General features: G+C 36.5%; 2 protein-coding genes across 3 annotated transcripts; both read left to right on the forward strand.

Moving 5' to 3' along the window:
* The first annotated feature begins 1,370 nt into the window (after positions 1-1,370).
* LOC147936339 (uncharacterized) lies at positions 1,371-7,446 on the forward strand. The gene is made up of 5 exons (XM_087468691.1): positions 1,371-2,324; positions 2,586-3,164; positions 3,617-4,030; positions 4,178-4,985; positions 7,394-7,446. Exons 1-5 carry the CDS (start codon positions 1,371-1,373, stop codon positions 7,444-7,446), a joined length of 2,808 nt encoding a protein of 935 aa, XP_087324817.1.
* A 17,315-nt stretch (positions 7,447-24,761) lies between these two features.
* On the forward strand, positions 24,762-26,538 carry LOC104719380 (plasmodesmata-located protein 7). Of its 2 annotated transcripts, XM_010437297.3 has the most exons (3): positions 24,762-25,719; positions 25,931-26,047; positions 26,312-26,538. In XM_010437297.3, the coding sequence occupies exons 1-3, from the start codon at positions 24,960-24,962 to the stop codon at positions 26,317-26,319; spliced, it is 885 nt and encodes a 294-aa protein (XP_010435599.2). In that variant the 5' UTR covers positions 24,762-24,959; the 3' UTR covers positions 26,320-26,538. The 2 variants fall into 2 exon arrangements, with proteins under 2 accessions (XP_010435599.2, XP_087324397.1); XM_087468271.1 differs by lacking the exon at positions 26,312-26,538 and having other exon boundaries at positions 24,890-25,719; positions 25,931-26,085.

Genomic DNA, 26,538 nt, shown 5'->3' on the forward strand with positions numbered 1-26,538 from the left:
AGGGGAAGAAGTGGAAACCAGTATGGTTGTCCACGGTCTCGACCTGAATACGGATTGGGAGAGTCGTCGAGGCAGAAGGATTTTTCCAAGGGAGTCTCCAATCCGGGTATGCAAGATCAAAGAGGGAGGAATGGGTTGGGTAGGGGGCAGCCTCGTCAACGTTAGGTTTCTGCGTTGCACTTGGTTTCAGAGGAGGTGAGGGAGCCAAATTTTGAGCAAAGAAAGCACCGGCAGGTCAAGAAGTCTCTATTCCAGGAGACTGAGGATCCAACGGTTGTTCAGGTTGCTCAGGTACAAGTTCCAATGGAGCAGGATGTTCAAGTTTCTGGTCCCCTTGAAGAGGGTCATATTCTCGATGGTACAAAGGGTTTTGAGGAGAATGCTGTTTCCACTGTTGGGATGACAGAAACTGCTGGGGCATTGGGGGGAATTTGTTTGGACACAGTTGAGGCGGATAGGGTCTAGGACGAGAGCTCTGTCTTTGATTTGCGAGAGGAAATGGGGGAGGCCTCGTTAGTAGAGGAGAAGATCGCTGAGGATTCCGAAAGCTTGCAACATGTAGGTTTGGCTGGGAACTCTTTGGAATCGGACACTGCTGATGCGGTTTTACAGGATCTGGATACTGTTAGTGGGGGTGGTACGGTGGTCAAGACCATAGAAGATGCTGATGGGGAGACATCTGGTGTGCCAGAACAGGGCTCTGTTTTGGAGGAAAGTGAGAGTGATCAGTTGCTAATGGAGACCGATGGTGCAAAGATTGTGAGTGAGGGCATTATCCCTCCCAATGATGAGACGGGGGTTCTAAACACAGGGGAGATAGGTGATAAAGGAAAGAAGGGGAAGGGGTTTTTGGTGCTTAGAGGGGTCTCTACGAAAAAGAGGAATGCTAACATGCTTTTGTCTCCACGTTGACATCCTCCGCCATATGGTCTGGAGGCTGGGGTAAGCGGTGTTGCTACTAAGACCTAGGGAGGGATAAAAGTCGGTCCTGGTGGGGCCAAGCCACCAAAACCAAATATCAGTAAATGAATATCCTAAGTTGGAATTGTCAAGGTCTTGGTAATAAGGCCACCATTGGTCATCTCAGAGATTTATGGAAGACACATAGGCCAGATTTTTTATTTCTTATGGAAACAAAACAATGTTTTTCCCATTTGGAACAATTTGTAGGCCATTTTGGCTATAAATATTTAAAAACAGTGGAACCTGTTGGTTGTAGTGGTGGTTTGGCATTATTTTATAATAAAGATGATTTTATTATTTCAATTTTATTGGCCACAAACCGAATCATTGATATTGAAGCGGTACATAATGGCAAAGTTTTTAATATAACATTTATCTATGGAGACCCAGAACCCAAAAATCGGGATATGGTCTGGGAAAGGTTATTGAGGATAAGTATTTTGAGATCAACACCTTGGCTGGTTGTTGGCGATTTTAATGAGTTAACAGGGAATCATGAAAAACAAGGGGGTAAAGTTAGACATGCGACATCTTTCTGTTCATTTAACGGGATGATCCAGGACTGCGGTCTCTTGGAATTTCCTTATCTTGGTGATTACTTGTCATGGCGGGGCTGGCGTGATAAGAAACCAATTCGGTGTAGGTTGGATCGGGCCTTAGGTACAGAGGATTGGCATGATCAGTTTTCGGATATGGTAACAGAATATTTGCCTAAGATCGCTTCGGATCATAAACCTCTGGTGGTTAATATTGGGGTCAAACGGCCGTGTGGTCGTCAGTGTTTTATGTTCGGTAGGCGTTGGGTTGGTAAACCGGGTTTGATGGGAGCTATTTCCGAGGGTTGGGGAGCTGATGGCGATCAGGATAGTCCTATTTTGGTGGCCAAAATAGGAAATTGTAGACGAGCAATCTCTCAGTGGAGGAAGGCACAGGTTCCTTTTGGGAGGAAGACGATAGAGGATCTTAAACGACAGTTGGAGGTAGCCCAGGCGGATGATGCGGTGGATCCGGAAGTGCTTTCGGAATTAACTTCCCGATTGCGCGAGGCTTACAGGGCGGAAGAGATTTATTGGTATCAAAAAAGTCGGAATCGGTGGATGCGAGTGGGGGATAAAAATACAAGGTATTTTCACGCACAAACAAAGCAGCGGAGGGTGCGGAATCGAATAATTGGTCTGTATGATAGGAATAATAAATGGTGTACGAAGGAGGACGATATTTGTAATACTGTTGTATCTTATTTTGAAGACATGTTTACTTCCATCTCTCCCGATTCCTTTGAGGAGGCGTTAAGGGAGGTCAAAATGGTAATAACGGATGAGATTAATGAGCTTTTAACAGCTCCAGTGACAGAGGCTGAGGTTCGTGAGGTTTTGTTTATGATGCATCCGGATAAGGCGCCGGGCCCGGATGGGATGACCACCTTGTTTTTTTAGAAGGCTTGGGCAGTTGTCAAAGCTGACCTTGTTTCCATGGTTAATCAGTTTTTTGAGGAGGGGGTTTTTGATAAGAGTTTAAATCGAACGCATATCTGCCTTATTCCCAAGGTGGCCAAGCCAACCCGGATGGCGGAGTTACGTCCGATTAGTCTTTGTAATGTGGGGTAAAAGATCATCTCGTAGATTTTGTGTCAACGACTCAAGTTGGTGTTACCTAATCTCGTATCGGAGACTCAGTCTGCCTTTGTGCCAGGTCGGCTGATCTTGGATAACATTTTGATTGCTCAAGAGATGTTTCGTCAAGGCCTTGCTACATGGGGTTTCGTCAAGGCCTTGCTACGTAAAATGGGCTTTTCGGAAAAATGGGTTTCCTGGATTTGGTTTTGTGTATCTTCGGTTAAGTACAAGGTTCTGCTGAATGGTCAACCTAATTGTTTGATTATTCCTGAGCGAGGACTGCGTCAAGGTGATCCTTTATCTCCCTATCTGTTTATTCTCTGTTTGGAAGTCCTCATTGCCAATATTCGGAAGGCGGAGAGTGAAAAAAGGATAACAGGAATCAAGGTGGCTAATAAATGTCCGCCAATTACGCATCTATTGTTTACGGATGATAGCCTCTTTTTCTGTAAGGTTACTAAGGATCAATGTGGGGTTATCTTGGACATTTTAAAGCAATATAAGGCGGCCTCTGGGCAACAAATTAATTTTGTTAAGTCTTCAATTCAATTTGGACACAAGGTTGATGAGGATGTAAAACGTGAGGTACATGAGGTGCTGGGAATATCAAATTTGGGCGGGATGGGTTCGTATTTAGGGATACCTGAGAGTTTAGGAGGGTCTAAAACGAAAGTTTTCTCTTTTGTTCGGGATCGCTTACAGAGTCGTACAAATGGTTGGACAGCGAAGCAACTTTCCAGAGGAGGGAAGGAAGTCATGATAAATCAGTGGCCACTGCGGTACCGACTTTTGTCATGTCCTGTTTTCGTTTACCAAAAACAGTCACGTCTAAATTGACAAGTGCTGTGGCAAAATTTTGGTGGAGTTCGGGACAGTCTGGGGGGATGCATTGGTTAGCCTAGGAGAAGTTATGTGCGAGCAAGCAGTTGGGTGGCTTGGGTTTTAGAAATGTAGATGATTTTAACACTGCTTAATTGGCTAAACAATTGTGGCGACTAATTGAGGCACCTGATTCCCTTTTTGCTCGGGTTTTTAAGGGCAGATATTATTGGAATTCAAACCCTATGGATCCTATACGTTCTTATTCTCAATCCTATGGGTGGCGGAGTATCGTATCAGCTAGATCTTTGGTAAACAAAGGACTTATTATACGGGTTGGCTCTGGAGATTCCATTTCTATATGGACGGATCCTTGGATACCAACTCAATTCCCAAGACCAGCTATGAATAAGGGACCTTCTCAGGATCCTTTGTTAAAAATTTTACATCTTATTGATCGCCAAACTAATTCATGGCGAATGGACATGCTCCTTGAGCATTTTTCTCCGGAGGATGCTGTTTTGATCAGGGGATTACCTTTGGGTAGTTCTCAGATAGCTGACTCACTAGGTTGGTACTTTACAAAGTCCGGAAAGTATTCGGTCAAATCAGGGTATGATGCTGAACGTTCGGCAAAACAGAGGTGTCAAGTGTCTCGTTTTGGGCCGTAAATTTATCTTCTCCTAGCGGGTGTTTGGCGAGTGGCGTGTCCACCAAAAATAAAGCATTTTATATGGCAAGTCTTATCTGGGTGTATATCGGTTTTGGCAAACCTGAAGAGGCGGGGCATTGCCTGTGATTCAGGTTGTGCTCGATGTGGGGCTGACGAGGAAACGGTACATCACGCTATTTTCCGGTGTCCGCCAGCTCGACAGGCATGGGCTTTAGCGCAGGTGCCGGTCGGACCGGTTTCATTTCCTACAGATTCTTTGTATGCTAATGTAGATCATTACTTGGGTTCTGCTAATCCGGGTGCTCAGGTTGCGGCTTTCCCATGGATTATGTGGTATATATGGAGGGCGAGGAATGCTCGTGTTTTTGATAATATTATGGATAACCCTGAGAATGTTGTACGATTAGCGATAGGGGAGGCTTCTACATGGTTACAGGCTCAGGCAGAGGAGGATGGTGCATATATATCACCGAATCCTAGTGCACCTAGCACTCGAGGAACAGGGCGCGTAGGGTCCCTGCCTAATGACTTCTCCGGTTATAGGTGTTTTGTCGATGGATCGTGGAAAGGGGGAGACGCATTTGCGGGTGCAGGTTGGGTGTGTTCAGCCGCTACGGAGGTTTCGCCGATGAAGGGAAACGCCAACTTCCGTCAGAGTCTTTCCCCATTGCATGCAGAAGTCGAAGCCTTTGTTTGGGCTATGAGGTGCATGATTGGTCATGATCATCGAGAAGTGGCTTTTTATACTGACTGCTCAGACTTGGTGAAGATGGTGTCTTCCCCTCAGGACTGGCCGACTTTCAAGACTTATTTCGATGACATCAAGATTGACAAGGAGGAGTTTTTTTCTTTCTCTTTATCTCTTATTTCCAGAAATGCTAATGTAATTGCGGACTATTTGGCACGCCAAGCGCGTACATCGCCGCATCATGTTTTGTTTGTAAACGGTTTTCCCTCGCATTGGCTCACATCATGTTTTGTTATAAAAAAAAAAGATTTTAAGAGTGCAACATTGCAAAATGTTTTCCACCAAAATCGTGTCCAGATTAAACAAAAAGAGAGCCAGCTTCCCATATATTCATTGGTGAGGCGCACAAACTCAAATTCATTGGTACCATTTCACATGAGATAGAAATTAATCTAATGTAGTATTAGAAATGTGTGATATCAAGTCATCTGTAGCTAATAATAATATGTGTCCCTAATCTAATAATTATAGTTAGTATATACTAGCCCTTGCATATTCTTACATTAATTAATTAGTATCGGAAATGAGTAAGATCATGCAATATAATCATATAATGGAGAACTAAGAATATGCGTGTTTATGAATTCCAGTACTAGTTAATAAACCAATTCGAAGCTGGAAACATTATTTTTTTAGAAGTAGTGTAAATTCGTTGATAAAAAAAATAGTGTAAATATAAAGACTTTTTGGTGTGTATATGTCAATTAGAAACTGATCAAATGATTATAGGGTTGATTTTGATACATAAACTAATACTACCGTGCATTGTGATATATAAGCAGCTCTTCTTTTTTTTTTTTTTTTTTTTTTTTTTTTTTTTTTTTATGTTATTCTCTACATCATACTATATTAATACTACAGTACAAATATGAAACTAACCTTAAAATGTGTAAAGAATTACATTCAATTGCCATTAGAAAATTTTAATTAAGCTAAGTTAATTAATTAAATAAAGATAATTAGTTAAAAAATAAAAAACGCTAACAAATCAAATAAAAAAAAATCTAGAAAAATAAAAAATATATTTTCCCTCTCTAATAAATTATAAACGAAAATTACTAAATATTTTTTTAAAAAATAGAAACCAATCAGAATTTCAAAAACTAAGATTTTATATCCAAGTACCCAATAAAATTATTGTTAATAACTAAATTTCGAAGAATTTTTTAAGATTTCAAATTATGATTCTCCTATCATCTTTATTGTTTTTTATTTACAAATTGTTTGGAATTTTCATATAATACTTATGATTAATAAAATGCAGAAATTTTTCTGCATATGTTGTGATTTTATTTTTTTAAAACGAAGATATATTACTCAATCTATAAAACATTTTGTATTTTAATCTCAACATTGGTGAGATGATAAAACTAAATTTATATAGATGATAAATTAAAAAAATTTATTTGTTCACAATTATAATATTAAAATTACTACTTCATATTTCACAATATAATGATGCAAATACAAAAAACAAACAATATAAAATTGTATTATACGTCAAAAATAAAATACTATAATATTCTAACATAATTAGTATCAAAAAGACTAATAGATTTATATAACAATTAACAATATATATTATTTCAAACAAAATAACTTTAAAAAATATTTAAAAATAATTTTTATTATTATAATAGTTTTTTTTAATGTTGATTCGTGCTTTAAGCATGGGATATCTCTTAGTTTGGTAGTAATTCTGATAACATCGGGATGATATTTGGAATGATAAAAAGATTCCGGATCTATATTATCAGATAATGAGGAAGAGTGAGTAGAGATGTCAATCATTCGTGAAAATCGTTTTTATTTTAGATTTCATTTTTGAAGATTTATAGATTTTTTTCAAACCATTTAACGTCTCATTTAATTTCATTGTTAATTGTTTGACGTTCTTTTTTTGAATGAATTTTGATTAAAGAAGAATTAAAAATTAATGTGTACACTACCAGAGTCAAAAGACATGACTATGTAATACTTTAGGATCAAATCCAAAAATACTAAAAATTACACTACAAATTTGTTAGACTCAAATAGAGTTAAGACCAATAAAAAGAGATTTTTGTTGTTTTTACTCAAATTAAACAGAAATGAAAGCGACGTAAATCAATAAGATAAAACCATTGGGCATATAAAATTTGTAGGGATTCATGAAATTATAAATACGATAATGAAACAGGAATTAGATAAAGCTCAACCTTGGCTTAGCACCCCTATTTATAGATCTAGGTATTGACTATTTAATTAGCAAACTACCTAATCTAATTCTAATAGGAATTGGACAATTTCCTTTTTCTTTTTGGATTAGGAAATTATCCTTTTTCCTCATGTTTACATTCCCTAAACATGAAACTCTCTTATCTTCTAGATGCTTCTAGTGCCTTCTAATCTTGTGTAAGTCTTCAAGCTATATAATTGCCGACATAGATAACTCGATACTATGTTCTTGTACTAGTGCTGTGTCCTTCTGATGTAGTTCATTTTGTCGTTCAAATAATGCATCTTCAATCTCCCCCTTTTTATCTTTGTGCTTCTCAAGCATAAACATCTTGTTTTTGTGTGTTTATCTTTTAGATTTCCTTGAATCTGATTCAAAGTTCAAAGTCTTAAAAGATAATCCCGTCTAAAACTCGTCCAAAAGATAAACAAAAAGAAAACATCCAAACACAAGGTCAATTGAATGAAAACATGACATAAAGCTCTCCCGGAATCTCAGACCACAAAAACTCCCCCAGAATCTCAGATCAGCTCCTTTTCCTTCTCCCCCTGCTTGAGAACACAACAGTTAAAAACATCTAAATCATCTTTGAGAGAGGATGATTATGTATGAGCCTGTGTACTACTTCTATAAGTCTCTGTAAAGCTTGTGCTGTGTCAACCAAAGCTTCATACGAGATCTCAACATTTTCTTGAGCAATGTGTGGCACACGAATGCTACCCAACTGAATTATTTCAGAAGTAGAAGAAGACCCCTCATCTGGTTGCTTGCTAACTGGAGAAACTGGCGTCGTCTCTTTACTTTCAGGAATCAGTTTATACTTCACACCATATGCATACCCTGTTCTGACATCCTTAGTATAAAGCTCAACATATACATCTTGCTCTTCATCTGACCATTCAAGTGGACCTTCTTGAACTCTAAGTGTTTCAAAGATCGTTCTTGGAAAAATCACATAACGTGTAGCATCATTCCAACTCATGTTCATAATCTGATCATAAATCAACTGCCCAAAATCAAACCGAATGCCCTTGATAATCTTGTACACTACTCGAGCTCGCTTAACTGAAAGATGATCCCTGTGTTTCGAGGGAACCCAATTATACGCTGCCAACATCAAAAGAGCTGCATTTTCTTCAGGTAGATCCCTAACTTTCAAATTAGCCCAAGTCAACTTGTCTCTGTCACTTAAAAATTCTGCGAGTTCATCCTTACTCAACTTATCTAATGCTGCATCAGCTTTCTTCTCAGCTTTAGTCAAAGGCGCAATACTAAAAGCCTGATTAATTGCTTTAGGAGAAAATTCATATCAATGTCGCCTCACAAACACTTGAACACCATCCTTTCCCTTTCCATTTGGCAAATTTGCATAAAATTCAGAAATAACCTCTTTGACATAAATAGAAGGATCAAGAACTGTAGCTCCAAGTCCTAATGCCAGTATCTTTCCAATGAACCCAAATTCATCCTTTTGAGACATATTCAATTGTCTCTCAGCCATCAAATTCCTAGAGAAGAACTGAGAGTACCTTAATTTGGCTGCCTTGGAGACAAACACATCAGAACGAAACCCAGATTTAGCCCGAACACTCCTAGCACTTGACTCTGCGGATCTTGATCGTTTTGATTTCTTCTTGCTAGCGGAGGCAACTTCTCTCTGTTTCTTGCTCCTCTGCTTCTCAGTGTGTCTCTCAATCTGCTCTTGTACAGAGATTTCTTCAACCCCAATCTCTGTATCAGACTCCGAAACAAAATCCTTCCCTTTTCTCTTGCCAACAAACTCCACTTCATCATCCATTGGTTTTTCTCCTTCGAGATCCTCTACCCCTTGATCTACTTGATTTTTCTCGGATTCTTCTTTAGATGAATCATCATCGCTGTCAGATCCATATGGCACAATTCTTGGTTGAACTTCTTCATCATCATTCGACTCATCAACTAACTGAGGCGATTGACAACCCCATCATCCCGAGATATCTCCGACTTCCTTGCTCTTCGCACTAATCCACTTCGAGTTGCTCCTACCATCTCCGATTCGTTCCTTCTTCTTTCTCCCTTTTGTTTTTTTTTTCCGACACACACGAAGTGCCTCTCGACCTCTCCTCTTTCTTTCAAAAAAATATCTCAACAAAAATATTCTCGTAAATATTGAACAACTCCTTTTTAATAAACCCAAACCAAAACCTCTGGTTTTCTTAAACCACAATTGATCCTAATAAAAACAAACTTCTCAAGAACTTTTAACCTGTACCAGATTCGTAAACCCCATCTTCTCTTGTACAAGTTCTTGAATCATCTCGTGATTGATTCACATCTCACAAACCCCAATCGAAATTCTCAAGGTAGAAAATCGATCAAAATCAAGGGCTTTTGTGAAAATATCAGCTAACTGTTCCTCAATATCAACATGCTCAATCAAAACTTGCTTCCTTTCAACTAATTCTCTGATAAAGTGATGTCTCACTTCAATATGTTTGGTTCTTGAATGTTGAACTGGATTTTTAGAAATATCAATAGCACTCTTGTTATCACAATATACTTGTAATACTCCTGAATCCATACCATAATCTGCTGACATCTGCTTCATCCATAATAATTGAGTACAACAGCTCCCCATTGCTATATATTCTGATTCAGCTGTAGACATAGATACTGAATTTGGTTTCTTGCTCAACCAAGAAATGAGATTATTTCCCAGAAAAAAACATCTTCCACTAGTACTTTTTTGATCATTTACACTTCCTGCATAGTCTGCATCACAATATCCAACTAAACCTTTATTTGATCCTTTAGAATACCAAATCCCAAGATCAACAGTCCCTTTCACATACTTTATAATCCGTTTAACAGCTTCAAGACGTGATTCCTTTGGATTTGACTGATACCTAGCACACATACCCACACTGAAACACAAATCAGGCCTACTTGTAGTAAGATACAGTAAACTACCAATTATCCCTCTGTACTGCTTGACATCTACATCCTTACCATCAGGATCGTTTGACAGTTTTAATGAAGTACTCATAGGTATCTTGGCTTCTTTACATTTATCCATCTGAAACTTCTTATGAAGCTGTCTTGCATAAGTACTTTGTGAAATAAAAATCCCTTGATCAGACTGAGTAATCTGCAACCCAAGAAAATATTTAAGCTCTCCAACGAGACTCATCTCAAATTCTTGTGTCATGCTGTTCACAAAATTGTCCACCAGCTTCTTTGAAGTACTCCCAAAAATAATGTCATCAACATAAATCTGAACCATCATGATGTCATCCTCTTTTTCTAAGAGGAATAAAGTTTTGTCCACACTTCCTCTGTTATAGCCCTTCTCCATAAGAAAACTAGTTAGCCTTTCATACCAAGCTCCTGGAGCTTGCTTTAACACATAAAGAGCCTTTTTTAACTTGTACACATAGTCAGGTTTAACTGAATCTTCAAAACCCTTGGGTTGTTCAACATAAACTTCTTCTTGTAGTATCCCATTTAAAAAAGCACTTTTGACATCCATTTGGTATACTTTGAAATTCAGGATACACGCCATACCCAAAAACAATCTAATTGATTCAAGTCTTGACTGGAGCAAATGTTTCTTCAAAGTCCACTCCTTCAATATGAGTATAACCTTGTGCAACCAGCCTTGCTTTATTCCGAACCACAACTCCACTTTCATCAATCTTGTTTTTGAAAATCCATTTAGTCCCAATGATATTCACATCTATTGGTCTACGAACCAACTCCCAAAAATCATTACGTTCAAACTGTTCTTCCTCCATGGCAATTATCCAGAAATTTTTTTGAACAGCTTCTATGTGATTCTTTGGTTCAACCATTGACACAAAACACTCAAAGTAGACAGTTTCTAGTGCTGCATAGTGACTAGTCATCTGTTTAAAGTCAATCTGAACTCCTCTAGTCTTCATTCCTTCATTTATGTTTCCAATAACATCTGATGCAGAATGATTCTTGTGTACTTGTCGTGTTTCTTGAGATTTTGAACCACGATCCGAGATGTCTAATCCAGAATCTTCATTTTGCACTTTAGTAATACTTACTTGTTCTGCATCACTGTCAGAATCATCATTATTTCTAATGGGAACATACCGATCATTAAACACCACATTCACTGATTCCATAATAATCCCTGTGCGTTTGTTAAATACCCTAAATGCTGTACTACTCTCAGCATATCCAAGAAATATCCCTTCATCGCTTTTTGAATCAAATTTTCCAAGATAATCCTTGTCATTCAAAATATAGCACTTGCACCCAAAAACATGAAAGTAGCTTAAATTTGGTGTTTTCCCTTTCCACAATTCTTAAGGAGTTTTGTTGTATCTCTTCTTACATAGACTCTGTTAACTATGTAGCATGTTGTATTCAATGGATCATTGCTCTTGCCATTTCTTGAAGAGTTCTATTCTTTCTTTCTACCACACCATTCTGTTGAGGAGTTCTTGGAGCTGAAAACTGATGTGAAATCCCATGATGTTCACAATATTCTTTCATAGACTCGTTTTGGAATTCTCCATCATGGTCACTTCAGATTCTCTTGATTCCACCCCTTTCATTGAGCAACTGTAAGCCAAAATCTTAAAACTATCAACAATTTCTATTTTCTCTCGAATAAAACGAACCCAAGTATATGTGGAAAAATCTTCTACTAGCACAAATACATATTTCTTCCTAGCCAAACTTTCAACTTACATTGGTCCCATCAAATCCATATGAACCAGATCTAGAACTGACTTTGACTGTACTTCTGGAACCTTCTTATGCTGAATTTTGACTTGCTTTCCTTGATTGCAAGGTCCACATACCATATTCTCCTCTCCTTTAAGCTTGGGTACTCCTCGAATAGTTTCTTTATTGACAAGAGTGGTTAAGTTCCTTATATTCATATGACCTAGTCGTTGATGTCATAGATCTATACTACCTTGAGCACTAAAACATTTGAATGAATTTTTCTGCCACATATAGCAATTGTTCCCTGACCTCACACCATAGAGCTTGACACTGCCTGATGCATCAACCGCTTTGCAGTCTATCTTTGTATACATAACCGTCAAGCCTTCATCACATAGTTGACTGATACTTATCAAATTCGCTCGCAATCCTTGTACCAGATAGACATTTACTAGTTGTGGAAGCTCTAAATCACATGTTGTACCTTTACCTTGAATGTAACCATTACTTCCCTCTCCAAAAGTTACTGTGCCTCCCTTTAGTTTCTTAATATTCTGCAAGTTACTCGTGGTTCCAGTCATATGCCTTGAAAACCCACTATCAAAGAACTAAGGCTCAGAGTCTTCTTGTTCCTCAGTAATCATAGCCATGTTGCACCTAAGTCCTGATGATCTTGCTTATGGTTGATACAAATTATTCTTTATTATCCAAACCTGTCTCCTAAATCCATTCCAGAAAGATCTCCCTTGTCGCTTTAAAGTATAGACTTTTTCCCAGAATTTAGAGCAATACCGTTTATAGTGCCCAAATTTTCCACAAAAATAACAGCCTAATGACCTCTCAGATGTGGATGTTGAAGCTTCCAACTCAGAATGATGTACTCCAACAGTAACAAATCTAGTTGTTGTCTTCTTGTCTTCTTGGTTCTCAATAAAACCCAACCCTTTATGAGTTTTCTCAGTTCTTCCATAGCTTAAGATCTTATCAAGTTGCTTTGTTCCTGCAAACATGTGAATTTTTCTGTATTGTTGATCGAGTTCAGATTGAAGTTATGTGGTTTTCTTATTCTCCTTAATTAATTCTTCCTCGAGCTTGTCTGCTTTTGCAGAAAGCATCAATTTTTCTCTTATTAAATCCACAGATTCCTTAGCAATCTTTTTTTCATCCACCAAATCATTCTGTAGTGATGCGATCAAAGCTTCAAGATGTAGTTTCTCTTTGAGTAAGTCTTGATTTTCCTTCCCTAAGGTAATGAGTGTTTCTCGGACTTCCTTGTAGCTTTGAACAATATCAAGCACTTCCTCATCTTCTGATTCAAAATTAGTTACCTCTACTCCATTCTCAAATTCAGTAATCCCCACCATTGCTACTAGATTCATGAGATCTTCTTCACTACTGCTACCATCATCTGAATCATCTTCAATACTTATCATGGACTTCTCCTTTTTGTTTCTAAGATTACTCACACATCCCTCCTGTGTATGTCCTGTACCTCTGCAAATTGTGGACTTTGTATCTCGAAGCTTAATCGTTGGACACTCACGAATGAAATGTCCAAACCTTTTGCATTCATGACACTGCATATCAGCCTTCTTATCTTTACCGGTCTTTTTGAACACTCCAGTCATCTTTTGTGAACTTCCTTGTTCTATTCTTCTTAATGCACGATCAAATCTTCTTACCAATAAACTCACAACATCTTCTTCTCCTTGATCAGATGTGTCTCTACTAACCGTTAAAGCTATGCTTTTTGGTTTCTTGATTCCATCAAGCTCCATCTCATGAGCTTGCAGCATTCCAACCACTTCACCATAACTGAGGCTGTCTAGATCATGAGAAACGGTCAACACAGTCTTGTATCCCATGAACCTTGAAGGAAGACACCTTAGGAATTTCTTGACCAGCTTCTGATCCTTATAAGTTTTTCCAAGAGTTAATGCTTCCTGAGCAAAGGCACTTAACTTTGAACTAAAGTCTGATATTGATTCATGTTCCTTCATCCTTAGATTTTTGAACCGTGAAGCCAACATGTCTTTTCTCGAGCTTTGCACTTTTGTGGTTCCTTCGTACTGGATTTGTAAAATATCCCATGCTTCTTTAGCAGTTTCACACCCCTGAATTAGATCAAACTGTTTCCTCCCTACTTTGCAATGAATAACACTCAATGCTCTTGAATTGTACTTGGATTTCTTCTGTTCTTCATCGGTCCAGTCTGCTTCAGGTTTGGGAATTCTCTTGCCTGATTCGTCCTTGATCGTCGATTCCTCCCACTTTTCCAGAACAGTCTTCCAAGCAAGTCGATCAATGCCTCCTATGGTAAATTTGATCCTTGATTTCCAAAACCCATAGTTACCATCATCCAAGACGACTTTGTTATTGTTGATCAGATCTTCATAGCTCTCCATCTTGTCCGCAGAATCTCACCTATAGTAATCCGAACAAGTGTTGCTCTGATACCAATTGAAAGTATGATAACTTATGATCTGAACAATGAAACAATGAATTCTTTAACTCTCTTTTGATTGATAGAAAATCTTTTTACAAGTTTGTTCTGAACAATTTTCTAATCTCTCAAAACTCTCTTAAAGAAAACCTCTTGCTCTCTCTCTAAGTTCTTAGCTCTTTTTTCTTAAAGACTAAAACTTAGTAGCTAGATTAACTTTCTCTTATTTGTGCTAAACCTCAACCTTGCCTTAGCACCCCTATTTATAGACCTAGGTATTGGCTATTTAATTAGCAAACTACCTAATCTAATTCTAATAGGAATTGGACAATTTTCTTTTTCTTTGTGGATTAGGAAATTATCCTTTTTCCTCATGTTTACATTCCCATTGTAAACATGAAACTCTCTTATCTTCTAGATGCTTCTCGTGCCTTCTAATCTTATGTAAGTCTTCAAGCTATATAATTGCCGACATAGATAACTCGATACTCTGTTCTTGTACTAGTGTTGTGTCCTTCTGATGTAGTTCATTTTGTCGTTCAAATAATGCATCTTCAAAAAAGAGAGACCGTTTGTTGCCGAGGGTAAGGGAAAAACAGGCATAATTGCCACTCGGGGCGCTGTTGGACTGATCGGTTTATATCGTTTGCACGCCTCATATATCATTGTGTTAGAAAATAACCTTTGACTATGATCGATTCTCATCACCAACCAAGTTTGATATTGTCTAAGCGGATCTACTTGGTGCATACCCAAAAATGAGCCAAAGTCAGACATTTACTATTAAAACGAAGTCAGATTTTCTTACATTCAGTTTGACATCAAAACGAAGTTGCGCAAAGCATTATCTCAAAGAATGTATTTCCTAGACCTTATAAAGACTTTTCTCCTCTAAATCTCTCCTAAGTAATTCACAAGCTATAAAAATAATACTCCTAAAAACAAAAAGACATAAATATATTATACATGAATAATGTAAACAACAAAAAAAAACATTGAAAACGAGACACAAAAAGTGTAGAGGATTTTCTGGCATTGTGATTGGTTATATCTGATAGAATAGATATTTGGAAATATTCTTATTATTGTTCTGTATAGAATATTTTCAATGTACCTAAGCCTAGGATGTACACTATATATATTCGTCATATATATGAGACGAGCCTCTTCGCAGAAATTATTCATTATCTTATATGCTATTAGAGCACTAGGTTCATCTTAAACCCTAGCCGTACAACTGATCCAACTCCACTATTTTCTTCTCTTTGTTCTCCGTCTTCTTCTCGTTTATTCTTCTCTTCTTCTCTTTTTGCTTTGTTCTGTTGTCCTCTCTCCATGACTGCTCCAGCAGTTTCCTCCAACGACAAGCCCTTTGATATTTCTCAGATCCGGGCATATGTTCCCATCGTCCTTGATATGGAGAAACTCAACTACGACAAGTGGTGTGAGATCTTTGAGACTCACGGTCTGTGCTACAGTGTTCTCAGCCATCTTGATGGCTCATGTCGCCCTTCTTCCAACACCGACACTGTCTGGAAAGACCGTGACAGATTTGTTAAGATGTGGATCTACGGCACCATCTCTAAGTCCATTCTCGACACGGTCATAAAGGCGAAGTGCTCTACTTGTGACTTGTGGCTCACGATTGAAGCTCGCTTTTGCGACAACAAAGAAGGTAGGGCTCTTCAACTAGAGAACGAGCTTCACACAATCACCATCGGGGACCAGAGTGTTCATGACTACTGCAAGAAGCTGAAGACTCTGTTCGACCTCCTTGCCAACGTTGACTCCCCGGTGACCGATCGTGGTCTTGTGCTCCATCTGCTTAACAGCTTAACCCATAAGTTTTACAGTCTCATTAACGTGATCAAACATCGTGAACCGTTCCCATCGTTCTCGACTGCTCGCTCGATGCTCATCATGGAAGAAGAGCGTCTCTCCAAACAATATCGTGTCACTCCCACCTCCCCTCATCAACCCTCTAGTCCGGATGTGCTGTTCACCTCGTCCAGTTCTGGCCCTCATCCTCAATACCAGCCCGGTTTCTCTTTCCGTGGCGGTCGTGGCCGTGGACGTGGCGGACGTAACAACCGTGGTGGACGCGGACGTCATCACAACAGCTATTGTCATGGTACTCTCTCTTCCTCTCCTTGTCCCTTTCACCTCCGAAATATTTTTGTTTGCCCCTCTATTGTTAAAAACTTAATTTTTGTCTGTCGCTTTATCACCGACAACAATTTATCACTTGAGTTTGATCCTTTTGGTTTTTGTTTTAAGGATCTTCCCACTCGGATCAAGCTACTTCGATGTGACAGCCCCGGTCCGCTCTACACGGTGGCTCCCTCCAAGTCGCTCGTCTCACCACATGCTTTCATGGCGGCTTCACTGTCAAGTGATGTGTGGCACAAACGTCTTGGTCACCTTAGTAGTGCACATCATCTCCAACTATCTTCTTCTTCTACTTCTATTTCGTTTAATAAGTCTAATAATGTGTGTCACGAATGTCAACTTGGCAAACACACTCGTCTTTTGTTTATTTCTTCTAATACTATGGTTTTGAAACCCTTTGATATTATTCATTCGGATCTTTGGAATTCTCCTACTCTCAGTTTAAGTGGAATCAAATATTATCTCTTGTTCCTTGATCATTTTTCTTAGTTTGTATGGATTTACCCACTCAAACATAAGAGTGATACTTTCAGCAGATATTTACATTTTTCAAACTATGTGAAGACTCAATTCAACTGTCGTATCAAGTCCCTTCAATGTGACAATGGGAGAGAATTTAACAACCGCATGCTACTCGACTACTTGGCGTCGGAGGGGACAAATATCCGCTTCTCATGTCCGCATACCTCTCAACAAAACGGAAAAGCTGAACGAATGCTACGCATCATCAACAACATCGTTCACACCCTACTTGTTCAAGCAAGCATGCCATATTTTAATGGGTCGAAGCTCTTCATACCGCGGTCTATCTACTGAACATCACTCCATCATCGACAATTGATAATGCGAATCTACTCACTAAACTGTTCCAAAGATCGGTATCCTATTCTCACCTTCGCATCTTTGGCTGTTTATGTTATCTAACCTTCTTCCCACCTCTCCACATAAACTTGCTCCCCATTCTACTGCTTATGTTTTTCTTGGATATCCCTCTAATCATTGTGGTTACAGGTGCCTTGATCTCTCTACTAACAAGATCATTCTCTCTTGGCATGTCATTTTTGATGAAGCCGTGTTCCCTTTATCAAAATTAAAAAACACGGCTCACCCACCTCCACCTGTGTTTTCGGTTTCTCTGCCTCCCATAAAATAGTCTATCCCCACCGTTCCCTTGAATAGTCCCTCCGTTCTTCCCATTGTTCCTCTCGTCTTACCTCCTCAAAATCCACCTCCACAAACTCACCCCATGACCACTCGTAGCAAAAGTGGTATATCTAATGCTATTTCTCCCATTCTGTCCTCTCACGTACATGCCGCAAAGGATCCGTTTTGTAATCCTGCCATGGATGAGGAATATTCTGCTCAAATTAAGAATGGTACTTGGAACCTTGTTTCACGACCTCCTAACACTAACGTGATTCGTTGTTTATGGTTGTTCAAGCACAAGTTTCATGGAGATGGGAGCTTGGCTCGCTACAAGGCACGGTTAGTGGCCAACGGTAAATCGCAGGAGCTTGGTGTCGATTGTGATGAGATATTTAGCCTCATCGTCAAACCTGCTACCATTCGCTCGGTTCTCCACTTTGCCATCACTCGGGATTGGCCTCTTCGTCAACTAGACGTCAAGAACGCGTTCCTCAACGGTGACCTCGATGAAGTCGTGTACATGCATCAACCTCCCCGCTATGTTGATCCTCTTAAACCAGATCATGTTTTCTTGCTCTGCAGGTCATTATACTGCCTAAAACAGGCACCACACGCTTGGATCACACGTTTTGCCAATTCTCCCAAGAAGATTGGATTCAAGCAAAGTTTATTTGACCCTTCACTCTTTGTTCTTAAACGCGGCTCTGATCTTGCTTATATGCTCCTGTACGTTGATGACATTGCTCTTACTGCTTCCTCGACTCCTCTTCTTAACTTGCTCATTGCATCTCTTCATAAGGAGTTCAAAATGATGGACCTTGGTCACCTTCATCAATTCCTTGGTATCACGTTCATCCGTAACAGCACCGGTCTTTTTCTTCATCAACGCAACTATGCCGCAGATATTATTGCTCGCGCTGGGATGAGTAAATGCAAACCATGTCTCACTCCGGTTGATACGCAAGGCAAGCTCGCTGCTGATGAGGGTCCACGAGTCGCCGATCCGACATTGTATCGCAGTCTTGCCGGCGCACTACAGTACTTGACGTTTACACGCCCTGGCATCTCCTTTGCTGTCCAGCAAGTGTGCCTCTTCATGCATGCTCCACATTAACCTCATTTCAATGCCTTTAAGCGTATCCTCCGTTATCTGCAAGGCACGTTGACTCATAGTCTCCATTTTTATAAAAACTCTGCCACGACCCTTACTGCCTGTTCTGACGCCGAGTACCTCGCTCCTACTTCTTATAGCACCATTACTGCTTACTCTAACGCTGATTGGGCCGGTTGTCCCACTACTCTCCGGTCTACCTCTGGGTTTTGCATCTTTCTCGGTGATAATTTGATCTCCTGGTCGTCCAAACGGCAACCCGCGGTATCTCGCTCGAGTGCTGAAGCTGAATAAAAAGGAGTCGCAAATGCCGTTTCCGAAGCTACTTGGCTACATAATCTGTTCCTGGAACTCCACATTCCTCTCAATCGGGCGACTGTGGTATATTGTGACAATATCAGTGCTGTATATCTCACTTCCAATCTTGTCAAGCATCAACGAACTAAGCATATTGAGATTGACATTCACTTCGTTCGTGAGAAGGTGGCTCTCGGTCAGGTACGGGTCCTACATGTTCCATCTTCATATCAATATGCCGATATCTTTACTAAAGGCTTACCTTCACCGTTTTTTCTTGATTTTTGGTCCATTCTGAGCATTCGTCCTCCTCACGCTCCGACTGTAGGGGAGTGATAGAATAGATATATGGAAATATTCTTATTATTGTTCTGTATAGAATATTCTCAATGTACCTAACCTAGGATGTACACTATATATAATGGTCATATATGAGACGAGCCTCCTCACGGAGATTATTCATTATCTTACAAAATTTTGAACATGAAAAATCAATCATTAATTATATTATCACCCATAGTATACCGCGCGGCAAGTTTTTAATTTAATATTTTGTTAATATACTATTTTAATATTAATTTTGTTAATGTCAATGTGATTTCTAAATTCATATAGAATTGTAAATAATGAAAATCAAAACATATGGATTTTGAAATAACATGTTTTATCCTTGGATTTGAATCCTTCTATTTTACACTTTCAAATCCATTTAAAACATAATGTGGATTTTAAAATCCAAAAACAAATCATTTAATGAATAACATGGGATTTTAACGAGTATTTGTAAATCATATAACCAATAACACATAATTTTGATAACTATTTTAAAATCAATGATTGAATAAGACATGATTTTTGTTTGGATTTTCAAATCCATTAAAATCATAAAACCAAAAACCCCACCTTAGAATATAACCCGTCGTATATTGCACAACAATTTATAATCTTAATTAAATCAATTTGATTCAATATATTCCATATTGGTGTTGTTAAAATAAAAAATAAATATTTTTTTCTTAAAAAACTCTACAAAAATACTAATATAAATTTTTCAGAAAATAATATAACAAACTCGAATTTATATTACAATCGTGATTCTGAATGATAAATTTGAAATAGATTTAATGTTACCAAAATTAAATATTTTCTATCTACAACTTTGGATTTCACCAACATCAAAACAAACAAACAATAAATCAAACAATTTTATGAGTATGCCTGAAATGTTTAGTTATGATGATAATATTATCATATGTTAACTATAGTACAAAAACTCTCTTATCTTTTGAAAATAAAGAAAAGTTAAATGAAGTGGTACGGGTGTTCCTTCGAGAGCAAGCAATGAATATCCTAAAAAGAAGAAATGGAAAACTCGATGAGTGCGATGGTACAGTTGGAGAAATGTGTCTTTGTTCGAAAAAGGTTTATTCTTTCTTTACAATTTTTACTTAAGAAAAAATAAATTAAATTTAACCATAAAAATATGAACCTTAAAGCTCTCACGGAGATCACCCACCTACCCTCCCTTCGAGAATTATTTGTAGAAAAAAAAAGAATATTCAGCTTTACAATTTGACATTCTTTAGTTATGAAAGATAAAATAAATACTATTTATTTTCATTTTTTTTTCTTTTAAATTTAACATTTTTTGTTATGGAAGAAAGACCAACATAATGTTATTGAAAATGTGAAGATTGTTGTTAAAGTCTCTATTTACTATTTACTTTTTTGAAGTTGTGAATTTTTCTGTTATCTTGTTTACATTACAACTCCTTTTTTTTTTGTTTTTTTTGAAAAAAATGGGCCGTTGACATTAGTACTTCACTACATCTTGAACATAAGAGTTAATTTGTGTTTTTCCCCGTCAAAAATTAATAAGTTAATTACAACTAAAAAACATAAAGTAAAAGGAAATAATCATTTACAAATAAAAGTTTAATCACAACTTAAAATTACATATTTACACAACAAATAGTAGTCTAACACTTAAGTCGATATTTAGTTGAGTCTAAATCTATGGGACGTGTTGAATAGTCTGATATCGATATTTTATGTAAAGTTCACATTAAGTTTTTTTTTTTCCGATCATACAGATGTTATCATTCCATTAAAATAGAAAGTAACATATAAAGTAGAATGTATTTTTAGGATACAACATAAAGGGAACAACAAAAAAAGATAAGTAGATAGGAACAATCGATAGTAAAAGCTTGAGAGCTATGAACCGCATGCTAGGAGGCAAACTGAGACTTGTGAGATCAAGGTAAATCGATTTGAACTCCATTAGCAGGTCAATGGAGGAAGAGGTGGCCATTATCTTGGGTCGAAGACAAAGTGGCGATGAAAGGTTCAAAGTTGACTATCTCACCGGAGTGAGGGAGGCTACGCTAGGTAGAACTTTGAGAAGAGGTCGAGCAACGATAGAACTCGGAGGACCGAAAGCTACTGTAGTGGATGCAGATCCAAGGTTGAGTGAGAAGGACTTAAAGAGGTTGTGGTAACCACTACTCTTTGAATTGGAGGTCATAATGCCACTAATCTTCAAGTTTCTGTGAGGGGGCTTCATAAAGTAGATGATTTGCAGTTTAGAGAGCTTTGCAATCAGGCGAGGTGGATAAAGGAGGCTGGTGAAAACAAGGTAACCCCAACATTGTAAATGTGGGATCATAATGCCAAGCTTCACCAAGCAGTCTCCCTCAAAGATAGCATCCCTAGGAGATCGGACAAGAGCGGTTTTCAAATAGTAAAGTTCACATTAAGTAAAATAAAAAAGTAAATAGTAAATACTTAAGATTAATGTATACATATATTGTAAATTAACTTGGGTCCTCACTGCGGGCGACCTATAAAGTTATAATTTAGACTAGGTTTTACCCCGTGGTACACCACGGGTCTATTATTTTGTTGATATGATACTGTAATAGTTTAGTGGTGCTTATAGTCTATGGTGAATTGCATATATATATATATACTGTTAACGGTTGTAGATAAGTTTTGTATAAACTCTTGATTCGCAAGTTGAGAATATACATTTTATGATTTGGTTAGTTATGATTCAAGAATGAATGATATGGCATATTCTTATTTTGATTCTCAATTGATGTTATTGGATTAATAGTGTACATTTAAAGCTAATAAGAACTTAGCAAACGTGTAATCGTTTATTAAAAGCAAATTAGATATTTCCTAAGATGTGTTCATCTTGAATTAGTTGCTATATTATAGGGATGTGATTACAGAATTTGTGTTATCAATTCTTTTGTCAAACTCAACCCAAAAAATTCGGCAGGTAAATTAGATATTTCCTAAGTTACAATGGACATTACTTGGCATTATTAATTGGATGTAAATAAGTACGCTATGGATTAAAAACCGGTCCAAAATATTCGGTAATCTTAAGGAGGATCCGGACAACTGAATCGGTTATAATTTTAGTTAAAATCTGACCCGAAGTTGGCAAAAAGCCAAAAAGTGATGACACCCTATTGTACTTTAAAAATGTATTTCGAGCTCTATATGTGGATATACTTGTTTGGTTATAAATATCTTAAGAAATTTTTTAAAATATATATCCGTTCATAAAAATTCAAATCACATCATATGCTGAAAAAAATCTAAAATTTTATTAACTTTATGTATGAAATAATAATTAAAATAATTAAATATAAGATTAAATAAAAGTGCAGGGAGAATTATATTTTAATCTAACATATTAATTTAAATTAGGTAGATAGTTTTTAGGAAATTAATATTATCAAATATGGAAATGATTGTGTTTGGTGGTAAGTATTGTAGAGAATTTAACTGAGATTTGTTTGGATACAAAGATAAGGGAGGATAACACAAAAATGTATCTCAAAAATGTTAATATATATATATATATATATATATATATAACGCTTATAAGCACCTAACCATGATAACTACTGCATTTTAAAATAAACTATTTTCTATATCCCTAATATTATTTTAACTTTTAAGAATTAGAAAACCTTTTCTTGCATGGCTGCCTACTTTATGAAAAGCTTAGAATTTCTTTAGTCAAGCCATCCACATGCATTGAAAATATATTTAAAATCATATATATAAAAGTAAAGTTTCACTCTCTCTTATTGGTCCATTTAAATTTAATTTTTAAAAATTTAATATTTACTTTTAATTGAACAACACATTTAATCATATACATTATGCATACTTTAAATTTATTCTTTACTACTAATACTAAATTGTAACTGAAATTACATAAATTGTGAATTGACTTTTTTTTTCCTCCATTCATTTTCATTTAAACACTATTAATTATAATTGTAACTTTTCTAATTTAATTATTTTAGAAATGTAACTTCCATAATTTTTTATCCTATAAATAATATTTCTCACATCCTCCTCCACCATATCTCAAATCCTAAATATTTTCTTTGTTTTTTATAGTGCACTTGCATAGGTTGAAACCCCAATTAAGAGTTTGATTATATTTTTTTTGTTTATTATATATTTTACATTGTTTTGAATTTTATTGTTTATTTTATGTACTTTTTCTTTTCTTCTTTGTTTTCTTATATTATATTATTTTGATTTAAAATACATATGTATTCTAATATGTATAATAAAATTTGGATGACCATAATAATATTTTGGTTATAATCATCTCATAATAAGGGAATCAAACTAAAGAAAACATCTTAATTCTTTCCTTAAGATGTTTGATCTCTCATTCTCTCATTCTCTCATTCTCTCATCCTCTTCAACTATATCTCAAAACTTTTTTTTGTGTGTGTTTGTTGTTGTTGTTGTTGTTGTATTTGTTTAAGAAATCAATTCATATCTCATTGTAAAAGCTTAATTCTATATTTTTGGAGTTTGACAGATATATATATATATATATACATATATATATTTATTTATTTATATATTACATTGTTTTAGATGATTTAATTTTTTTTTATCTCCATTGTATATTTTAGATTATCATCTTATAAGTAATCCATTTTAAATATTCTTCTACTATATTCATCCCACAAGATCATGAGGCTGAAAAGATCCATGTCTAATTCTCTATTCGCTTATAACACTTAAATTTAAATAGAGTAAAATATAGAAAATAATATAATTTTTTAAAAATACCATCTAATTAAACTCTCTAAAGATGAAAATATTAGTATGAAATCTAGCACTAGAATATAAATTCATGAGTGAAAATTAAAAAAAGAAACCAAAAAGATAGAAGTTTTCTTGGGATTTTAATGTCATGTGTAATTCTACATTTAACTCAAATGTAACTCCTACCCAATATTATTATAAATTTCATTCTTGATTTATCTTTCAAGATCAAATGTCTTTGGTTAAATTTTCATATTTTTTTTTATTTTTGTTAGCTATATTTATTTGTATATATATATATAGCTTCTATTTATATTTCTTTAAACTTTGAAATGAGCAGTGTCTATACATATTATTTTTACATGTAGTTACTATTTTTTTTTGATAATTTTGTTTGATACAATTTTACTAGAATACAATCTTAAAATCTATTATTTGATTATGTTATTATTGTTAATAGAAAAAGAACAAAATATTGTTTTTATAAATATTCAAAAATATAATAAAAATTATTATGCATGAAACGACGCATTGTGTGGACTAATACCTAGTTTACAATTAATTTACACCTTTAATTATTACCCATCACTAATTTGCTTACTTTGGGATCACACCCTCTAACGTTTCTCAGTAATTTGATTAGCTAATTTATTGCAGATTAAGAAATAATTAAGTAAAACACTAGTAAATTTAAAAAATATACTGTATATGATAAAAAAATTTAAATTTCAATAACAATGATGATTTATTGAATCGCATAAACATAATCAATATTGAAATAAGTACTATAAAAATAACTTCATTCTTCTCATAATTATGCGATTACTGATTAGTTACCAATTCCATTATACTTGATATATTATGTGAGTAGTTAAATCATACGAATTCACGTTACCATTTTAACATTCCACATTACCTTTAAGTAAACCTTCATTAGTTAAAATGTATAAATAAGTATCCATTTTCATTGCTAATGTCTTTCTCTCTTTTATCATCAATGCCAATGGCAAGAAACATCATCAAAACTCTCTCCTTCTTCTTTCTCCTTGCCGCAACGGCTCCTTCATTCTCCACCGCAACCTCCGCCACAGACACATTCGTCTACGGCGGCTGCTCCCAGCAAAAATTCTCTCCGTCCTCTGCTTATGAGTCAAACCTCAACTCTCTTCTCACTTCTCTAGTCAACTCCGCCACATACTCATCCTACAACAACTTCACCATCATGGGCTCTTCCTCCTCGGACACAGCCCGTGGCCTCTTCCAATGCCGCGGTGACCTCTCCATGCCCGACTGCGCTACGTGTGTGGCACGTGCCGTCTCTCAAGTTGGCCCTCTTTGTCCTTTCACCTGCGGTGGAGCACTCCAGCTAGCCGGCTGCTACATCAAGTACGATAATATCAGCTTCCTTGGCCAAGAAGACAAGACCGTTGTCCTCAAGAAGTGTGGACCCTCTGAGGGTTACAACTCTGATGGGATCGGCCGGAGAGACGCCGTTCTCACGGAGCTAGTCAACGGTGGAGGGTATTTTCGAGCGGGAGGGTCCGGTGATGTTCAAGGTATGGGACAGTGTGTAGGAGATCTATCTGTGTCGGAGTGCCAAGACTGTTTAGGAACGGCCATCGGACGGCTAAAGAATGATTGTGGCACGGCCGTCTTCGGAGACATGTTCTTGGCTAAGTGTTACGCAAGATATTTAACTGATGGGGCACAACACTATGCCAAGTCTCATAATTGTAAGTTTTCTTTACTTACTACTATTAGTAAGGCAAGTCTCTAATATATAAATTTGTTTGTTTTGTTTATTCTCTCTAAAAAAAATTGAGTTATCTATATTGCTTTAGAATTTGTTTTGAATATTATAAAACTTACTGAATATAAAATTTTCACTGATATATAAATGAAGCAAGATCCTTATATTTTTGCATTGCTAAACTGATTACATAGATAAAGCAAACTACGGAGGTGAAAGGACGTTTGCGATCATCATAGGACTACTAGCTGCAGTTGTTCTTCTAATTATCTTCCTTCTTTTCCTCAGAGGTGTTTGCAGTCGTGGCGGAGGTAAAATTATTTTTCTTACATAATTTCTAGTTTTACCTGATTTAATTCACAAAAGTACGAAAAACACACACAAAAACATATTCAAATTATACATGCATGGATTTTATGATAAAGGTCTGTCATAAGTCATGTTTATATTATTTAAGATGCTTGCACGTGCATCATAAAATTAGGTGAATCGAGGAGTAGTAGTATAGTAACCTTTATTATTAGGATATTCAAAGTTTTAATTAATATGTGTATATAATATTTAATTTTTTTCAGGTAAATAAATGTCAAAGTTCTGAGGATTCGCAAGAGCGTGGATCTCAAAGAAGCAAAAAAAAATCAGATGAGATGTATATCGCTTTGGATTCTGTCAAAACTTTATTTCTTTTTCTACTTTTTTCAGCATTATTTTTAATTATTTTTGTTTGGATTGTTGTTACATAATACTTGTGATAATAATTATTTTAAATGAAAAAGAGATAAGAAAAGGAAGTCTTAAGAAA

The sequence above is a fragment of the Camelina sativa genome, chromosome 10 (assembly GCF_030686135.1).
Source record: "Camelina sativa cultivar CO46 ecotype springtype chromosome 10, ASM3068613v1".
NCBI classification, from domain to species: domain Eukaryota; kingdom Viridiplantae; phylum Streptophyta; class Magnoliopsida; order Brassicales; family Brassicaceae; genus Camelina; species Camelina sativa.

Bases quoted from the DNA above. Each gene is read 5' to 3' on its own strand.
- LOC147936339 (XM_087468691.1), top strand. From the start codon at position 1,371: ATGGTCTGGGAAAGGTTATTGAGGATAAGTATTTTGAGATCAACACCT. The intron at 3,165-3,616 runs GTACATGAGGTG...CGGGTTTTTAAG, and splicing joins ATGAGGATGTAAAACGTGAG to GGCAGATATTATTGGAATTC. The intron at 4,031-4,177 runs GCAAAACAGAGG...GCAAACCTGAAG, and splicing joins GGTATGATGCTGAACGTTCG to AGGCGGGGCATTGCCTGTGA.
- LOC104719380 (XM_087468271.1), top strand. From the start codon at position 24,960: ATGTCTTTCTCTCTTTTATCATCAATGCCAATGGCAAGAAACATCATC. The intron at 25,720-25,930 runs GTAAGTTTTCTT...CTGATTACATAG, and splicing joins CTATGCCAAGTCTCATAATT to ATAAAGCAAACTACGGAGGT.